The sequence below is a fragment of the Rissa tridactyla genome, chromosome 22 (genome assembly GCF_028500815.1).
Source record: "Rissa tridactyla isolate bRisTri1 chromosome 22, bRisTri1.patW.cur.20221130, whole genome shotgun sequence".
NCBI classification, from domain to species: domain Eukaryota; kingdom Metazoa; phylum Chordata; class Aves; order Charadriiformes; family Laridae; genus Rissa; species Rissa tridactyla.
The window spans coordinates 1,828,703-1,836,364 of record NC_071487.1 but is presented as its reverse complement, the minus strand read 5'-3'; the positions used below and the strand labels follow the sequence as shown (position 1 = coordinate 1,836,364).

Sequence of the window (7,662 nt, the reverse complement as noted above, 5' to 3'; positions counted from 1 at the left end):
CCCAGCTTTCCCACTTGGGAATCCCATGTTTGATTCTCTCACAGCTTTGGCGCTGCTTCTCACCCACCTCAGCCTGGGAATACCAGGCTGCCACCAGACGTGCTCCCCAGGGCAAGGGGGCTCGGTCTCTAACGCTGGGCACCCACAGGGACCTCGGGGTCTCTTCATCAGCTCTTCTTGCCCGCTCTGCCCCAAAGGAGGATCGCAGCCAGGAGGTCGGAGCTTTTCCCACGACGGGAAGAGGAGACCACAGCAGCCTCTCCTCCTACAAACACCCTTGCGGGTGCGGGGGCTGAAGCCTCTGAAGAGCACAACAACCTTTGCTATCTGCTGGCAGACAGCGCAAGGCCAGAGCAGGCTTTACTTACAAACTCCACTGCTTTGCTTTTCCTGCCTCAAAAAGGCTCCATAAAGAGCCAACCACCCTTGCACATTTTTATGTTTTATAGGGTCAACATTTCTACAGAGAACGTCACATTAGAGAACATCGACTCAAATACAAGATCAGGAGCAGCGCGGGAGGAAGGATCAGCACCAGAGCAGGGCTGGGACCAGCACAGCCCAGCAAGGAATCGGGGCATGCAGAAGCCTTTAGTTGAAACTTCAGAGCCTTTCTGGATGTTTCACTTCCCCTTTTTTGCCCCCAAGTCTGTAGTTGTCTTCAGTCCACGAGTCACATGGCCTCTTCATTGCAATTACAGCACTCTTGGATTCTTATCTTGCCAAGAGATAAGCAAAGCCTGGGCTCCCCAGTGCTGGCTCCCTACTGCCTGGTACCGCTTTATTCCTGCTTTGAAACTCACTACCAGTCCCCAACTTGCTCAGCTCACTGAAAGAGAAGATAAACTTTCCTCCTACATGCAAATGGCAACATCAAAGCATGTTGCTTTGGCCCGTGCTATCCAAAATCCTTACTTGGCTTTTGTTTAAAATGTTACATTGGCTGAAAATCCAAAGAAGCAACATGGAATATGGTCAGCAGTAAAATAACAGTTAGTAGAACAGTACAACAGGACAGAACACATTCACAAATGATGGGATTCCTCCTCCTCCTCCACCCCATTACCAGATCAGGCTGCAAGCCTCCATCAACAGGGAGCAGAGGAACAAATCAGAACCAGTTGCCACAGTATGTACCAAACTCCTACCAGAAAAGATCCACTTTTGCCCTTACTGCACAGAACAGAGCACGTGGAGCGGCCCCGTTCTGTACACAAATTACACACATAACAAGAGGGGCGAGCAGCTCATCTTCAGGCATTAGATGATGCGGGGAATGATTACTACACAGCCTTGATCTGCAGCCTGTGAATGCATAAAGCCATTTCAGCTGTAGCTCCCAACAAAAAGTTCACTGCAGCCTTACAAGCCAGGCGTTTGCTTCAGACAGTCCAGGTCAATGTAACTGCAAATTAATCCATGCTGCTTCATTTCCCCCCTTAGACTTCATGTCTATAGATGTCTTGAAGCTCAGCGGAGCGATGATTCACTGAGCCAGGCTTCCCTTCTGACCTGTCCACAGCTCTCGGAGCTCCACTTTGCAGCCGAGATCCCTCAGTGCAGCTTTGGCCACATCATCGCAGTCCCTGTGTGCTGCGCGAGCTTCTGTTATCAGGTTCTCAGCTCCCATCTCTAAGATGGGCTGAGAAAAGTCCCGGCTCCGGGAGACCAGGTTGCGGATCAGCATGCAAGCCTGTTTCTGAGGAGAGAGATAAACGAGAGATATTAGCGTCTTTTGTAGGGAAATACCATCCATGTAGGAGGCTGGAACACACAAAGCAGAGGTGGCTCCAACAAAGGAATCTTTTCTGGGCAACCAAATGTAGAATGCTGTAGACAGCAACAAACTACTTCCTGGAAGAATAAAAATCTATGGACAAAAGTACAGCTGCTATTTTACATTGAAGTTTATAGAACAAAATCTCCTGCTTCTGTCAGAACACCAGCAAATCTCAAACACCAGCCAGGCAATACCAAGTACTTCTTTAAATAATGCTAAGAGAATTCTCCGGTTGCAGCAGACCCACTTTCACACGCCCTGTATGTTGTTCCAGGCATCTTCCCCGGGACTTAGCTTAAACTACTCTTTCAGAAAATATTTTCTATGGTATTTTAGTACTCTGGAGAGCACAAAAGCGGACACAGAACCACTGAGACTTGCACAAGAAACCAGAGGCTAACTTTTTGCCATGTAGGCGTTTTGTTCGACTCTGGAGAATAGATGGCAACGCCTCCTACAGGACAGAAAACATCCTAGCACAGGCTGGGTCCAAAAGAGCCTATCCTCATCCCGCTCTTTCAAGGAGGAGGAGGAGGAGAAGTAATGCCTGGAAGAGAAGCATGGCATTCCACAGGTGTGGATGTTACATCTGTTACCCACCTGAATTCAGGTGGGTTTGAAACCCAAACTAAATTTTGCTCTGATCACATCAGGGCGACAGATGTAGGGAGCCCTGCATTTAGATGCCGCATTCCCAACACACTCAGAACCTTTTGGTATTCGTCAAGTAAATGACAAGATCCCAACGAAGCAGCGAACACAGCCAACACCGATCCTGAATAAATAATCAAGTGCTCTGAGGCAAATACCTGTACAGCCACTTCTCGTGGGTGCGCTTTCATAGCCTGCAGAGCTGCCAACGCCCCTCCGCCTTCCATGATGACATTACAGTTCTCAGGTTTGCGCAAAGCCAACATGCACAAGGCGGCACAACCTTGCTCACAGATCTGCAGGACAAAGGGGAAGAGACACCCACTGGCTGAAAGTGTTTTAAGGAAAAAAAAAAAACAGCGTTTGGATTTTGTTTCCTCTTTTGGCAATTTTTAAAATTTAAGTTTCCTCCACTCAAACATCCTGCTTCTCTAGCACATAAACCAAGTTTTACACCCCAGAGGTGTAAAACACTATATCCAGTATCCATCAGAATATATACAGGATGTATACATACAAGAATAAGAAAAAACCCTAATACAGTAAAAGTGGCCATACCTTTACATTTACACAAATATTTGCCAAAGCGTGCACTTAACTGCTCTACGACAACTGCGTGTTAAAGGTTTAACACATTGCTCAGTTGCAAGTGTTTAACAACTGTACTTAGAATGTATCTGCTCTCAGCACAAGCTGTTTATCACAAGTCACAGCAACGCTGCGGGTTGTTCCCCCTACACAAGATACGATGACGCTGCTATGTTATCCGGCCCAAACCCGATCTCCGTTCCCAGCCCTGGTGGGACTTCCTCAACCAATTAAGTGCATACCTGAGGGTTGGAAAGGTGATGGCTTATAGCGAGCACAATGAGGTCTGTTCCCCCAGCATTAACGATGGCATCTTTCACATCGTCATTACCCGCAACTGCTCGGATGGCGCTCAACACCTGCTTCACCACGTCCTGCGTTCATCCAGAAAAAACAGTTCAGAAAGCTGCAGAGACAGTTTTACAGACTTTTGAAAGCCAACCAGAACATCCCCCAGCAACTCCTTTCAAATAGTTGTCATTCCCAGCTACAAAGAGCAACACTGTTCTCAGTCACTCACATCTCAGACACACTTTCTGGCTACACAGCATAATAAGGAACCTTGTTAGTTTGGCAGAGGTTTTCGAAGAAGCTTTAAGAATCAAACATCAACCCTCTGTGATTCGAGCTTCTAAATCCTCTTGAATCTCTTCTAGCTAGAAGAGTGGAAAACCAGAAGCTCAGCTTTTCTGGGAGCAAGCAGAGTTCTGCTCGTGGAGGACAGAGGAAGTCACCATGAAGAAGGGACTCAGAATTACGGCGTTCTTTCTGACAGAGCACCTGTAACCTAGTTCTGTATAAAAGGCCATAAATAGGGATTCAATGGTTGGATTTCAACCCTAACTGCATCTAAAATAATGCACAGTCTAAGGCCCATTCACAGCCAGGACTTTAAAATAAAAAGCACACCCTACTGCACTGCCTCCACTCCCAAATATACTTTCTAATCCTCACCGGATGGTCGATGCAATCAGCCAGGAGAGCCACCATAAAATTTAAGCCGCCAAGGTCCACAATTTCTTGACAGAATTCATTCCTGACAGAGAGGCGAGAAAGGGTGGCACACAGTTCACTGAGAACACTGGAGTTATCTGTGAATGCTGCAGAGGAGAGATGACGAATGGAGTAACTATGAGCAAGGAGGGGTGCTGCAGCACCAAGGTGGTTTACTTTGCTCCATTAAAAAAAAAAAAAAAAACGAAACAGGAAACAGTGGATTTCACTTTATATTATTAAAACACATCAGCACAGATGATATCCTGTTGTCACTAGACTAAGACGGAATTCTCTTTTCTTGACAAGAATGCAGCACCTCAGCAGGGATAATGTGCCTGTAACCAGGCACTGGGCTGTAAAATACTTCCTAGATAGACTGACAAAGAGGTTTAATAGCTGTCGCCTTGGTGCTGCTGATAGCCTCTGGAGCAGTTTTACTATTTGTCTCTCTCAGGGCACATTTCATCAAAAGAATTAAATGGCATTTTATTGGCAAATTTCTGACTCATCTCTGGGGAGCTTCAGGTTACGACTAAGCACGGTTTTGAGATAAGAAAGCATAGGTCATTCAAAATTAGGGTCAACAGGCAGGGGTTAATGTTACCTTTTGCAGCTTCAATGAGGACCCTTAACCCATCATTTTCCAACACAATCATTTTAGCATGATCATGAGCATGACCAAAGGGCACGCGGATGTCATCATCAAACGTCATGATCCTGAGCGCCGAGGAGGCCGTTCGGACGACATCGGCGCTGTCTCCATGCTGGACAATAGTTCCAGTCAGAAGTGGCAGAACCCCACCTTTCACAAAGTCCTGACGATTCTGCTCGTGTTTCAGACAGGCATGCCGAATGCATCGGATCCCAGCCAGCGTCATTTCCGCATCCTCCCTGTACTCTTTCAGAGTTTGTAGCAGTAGATCCTGGCCAGCAGAGTCAAGCAGGTCTGGCTGCCCATCCAAGACGGCAGACAGAGTATAAAAGGCTTTCAGCATTAAATTCCTGTCTCCTGAAGCCAACTGACAGGCAGAGAATACCACAGAATAAGCGCCATTCTGCCCAGCCAGGTAGCGGAAAGCCAGCTGTTCTTTGCACTGATCAGTGAAGACCACTAGCTGCTCGGCCATCTCAGCAAGATCAGAGTCAGCTACGGCTTTTCCAAGGGAATCCAAAGTCTAAAGAAGAGAACAAGAATTAATTCTCGATCTGAACTGTGAAGGAACAAGAGGAGTTCTTTAGAGTCAGTCAAATCTGTTTATTTATAATTTTAAGTTTAAAAGAAGACTGTTATTAGTTTGACATATCTAAGAAATGGCTGTCTTAAAGAGCAGCATTTTGTCTTCATGCACAGAACCCTTGGAGGAATGGGGGCTTCCCCGTACTTCTGCCATCACTATATACCAGTCTGACCAGTAGTAGGCGAACTGGGTCCAAAAAGCACATTTCACAGGCGTCAGTGGTGTGCATGAGTATTTTTATATTCTTGGTGGTGAGGGACTGTATTCGATCTTTTCATCTACCCTCAGAAGGGCAGCTAACAGCTACCACCTCGGTTACTTGTATTTCTTTCATTAAAGTTCTTCTGTGGTTTGACTTTATCTGACAAGGGCAGAATCTGCTTCTAAGTTACGAAAGGCAGAATCTGCATTTCCTAGGCAGGAAATACTGCATTTTGCACTTACACAGACACTTCCACTGAAAAGTGCAAACCAGCTCTTTGGACTTTAATATTATTCCTATTTTGCAGAATAGATGGGATTAACTGCTTGTTGAAGAGCTCACAAAGAAATGGGACAGAGGCAGAAGTAGAAAGATTGTCTCATTATTCTTAGTCTATTGCTTAAACTATTACATAACCCTGATCCCTAGAAAACAAGATAAATTTGTGCTCCTACCAGCAAAATTTTATGCTTTTGCTTTTGACCATTTTCAGAGGCAGGCTGCCGCACAGCTTTCACAATATTGCTTAGGTCAACACCTAAAAGGAAAAATAAAACCAAGATTAATATTAGTTACAGAAGGTTGGGTAAAATTTGTCAAGTTAACCACAGTGAACAAAGATGAACTTATTGTAAAGCGTGGATCAGTGCACAAAGATGCCGAAATCCTAACTATAATGGTCAAATACATCCTGGAACAGGACATCAATTCTAGCTAAATGTCAACTGGGGAAAAAAAGAAAAACAGAAAGTTTAATTTCATTGACCAAATTGCACCCTGCAGTTTCAGTCAAAGCAGTTTTTCAGTCATAATTACTCCATGAAACTAGGGTAGCATTAATAGCGTCTATGTTCCACTTCACAAAGGCTTCTTTCCAATACTGGATGATCAATCTTTGCACACAGGTTCTCTTAAACTTTAAGATATGTAAAACCTCAGCCTGTAACAATCTGAACTGCAAAAGCAGATGAATTTACAATACCTTGGGACTCAAACTGCTGCACAGCTTCTCTCACAGCCTCTTCCGGATCCATTTCAAATTCTGTGATGTTCTCTTGCACTGCATCATCAAACGTTTCCTGCGCTATCTGTTTCGATCCCATTTTACTCGAATGGGGTACACTGTCTCCTCGTCCTGCATTAAGATAGTCCAGAATTCATTTTGCTGCAAAACCTTCTCATGTTAATCAGAAACAAAGCAAGTGACTTGCTCTTTTCCAAAACAAAAGCACAGAACTCGAAAACTAATATATATGGCCAAAGGGATGATTTTTTTTTATTATGTTTTTTTTAACGGGCAGAAACACACCGATTAAAAGAAATAAGGAGGACTTTGAGAGGCCGAGGATGTGGATCGGGAAGCCGGTGGGTGTGTTACCGTGACAGGGCTCCCGCCGCACCTCGCCTGCCGGAGGGGCACGGCGGGAGGCCTGCCCGGACACCCACGGCCCCGAGACCCCACAGGCTCGGGGGCTACCACAGTCCGGGCCCCCTCGGCCCGCCTGTGTCCCCGCTCCCGCCGCAGGGCCCGGTTCACCCCGGCATCCCCCTCAGCAGGCCCGGCCGGCCAGGCGGTCCCAGCCCCTGCCCCGGAGAGGGCCCAGGAAGCGGGTGCGGGTACTGGGGGAGCTCCCGAGCGCATAACAGGCCTCGCTTCTCCTCACGACCCACCTCCGTCCCCCGCCGCACGCGGCGCCGCTCCCTGACGGGCTCCTCCCGCCTGACAAAGAACAGCGGGCGGAGAGGAGCGGCCCCGCTCAGCCGCCGTACACAGCATGCGCCGGCCCCCGCCCTCCCAGTGCGCATGTGCCGGTGCCAAAAGTCGCGCCAGTCCCCCTCACGGGTAGAAAATGCGAGAGCGAAAAAGATCCCGGGGTTACGCACTGCGCATGCGCCTCGCCCGGAATAAACCGCTACCTCGCACTGCGCATGCACCCCGTCTGTAACGTGCCGCCGCGCCACACACACGCGGTCGGGCGCCTTCTGCGCATGCGTAGTGCGGGAACGCGCCGAGGCGGCCCCGCAGGGCAGCGGGTGCCCCGGGAGGCTGCGGGCTGCTCCCGCCCGCTCCCCTTTTCCTTACCGACCCGGGACCGGGACCGCGCCCTCGCCGTTAGTACCGACCCGCGCCACGGCAGCGCCGGCCCCGAAATCAGGGATGAGGGGGATGAGGAGGCCGCGCCCGCGTCGCGGCAGGGCCAGCAGTG

The 7,662-nt window shown here is 48.2% G+C and overlaps 1 protein-coding gene across 3 annotated transcripts; it reads right to left on the bottom strand.

Annotated features, from left to right (window-relative positions):
- Positions 1 to 426: 426 nt before the first annotated feature.
- ARMC6 (armadillo repeat containing 6) lies at positions 427 to 7,657 on the bottom strand. 3 transcript variants are annotated; one of them, XM_054182381.1, is made up of 8 exons: positions 7,539 to 7,657; positions 6,438 to 6,590; positions 5,911 to 5,993; positions 4,620 to 5,190; positions 3,974 to 4,119; positions 3,262 to 3,393; positions 2,590 to 2,727; positions 427 to 1,699 (listed from the first exon to the last, which is right to left on the bottom strand). In XM_054182381.1, exons 2-8 carry the CDS (start codon positions 6,556 to 6,558, stop codon positions 1,487 to 1,489), a joined length of 1,404 nt encoding a protein of 467 aa, XP_054038356.1. In that variant the 5' UTR covers positions 6,559 to 6,590; positions 7,539 to 7,657; the 3' UTR covers positions 427 to 1,486. The 3 variants fall into 3 exon arrangements, with proteins under 3 accessions (XP_054038356.1, XP_054038355.1, XP_054038357.1); XM_054182380.1 differs by lacking the exon at positions 7,539 to 7,657 and adding an exon at positions 7,127 to 7,266; XM_054182382.1 differs by lacking the exon at positions 7,539 to 7,657 and adding an exon at positions 7,127 to 7,267 and having other exon boundaries at positions 1,659 to 1,699; positions 2,590 to 2,759.
- Positions 7,658 to 7,662: the final 5 nt, after the last annotated feature.

Excerpts from the sequence above, each read along its gene's own strand:
- ARMC6 (XM_054182380.1), bottom strand. The coding sequence starts at position 7,232 with ATGCTGTGTACGGCGGCTGAGCGGGGCCGCTCCTCTCCGCCCGCTGTT. Across the intron at positions 4,120-4,619 it reads CCTCATTGAAGCTGCAAAAG|CATTCACAGATAACTCCAGT; the intron begins GTAACATTAACC and ends TCTCCTCTGCAG. Across the intron at positions 1,700-2,589 it reads CACGAGAAGTGGCTGTACAG|AAACAGGCTTGCATGCTGAT; the intron begins GTATTTGCCTCA and ends CTCTCTCCTCAG.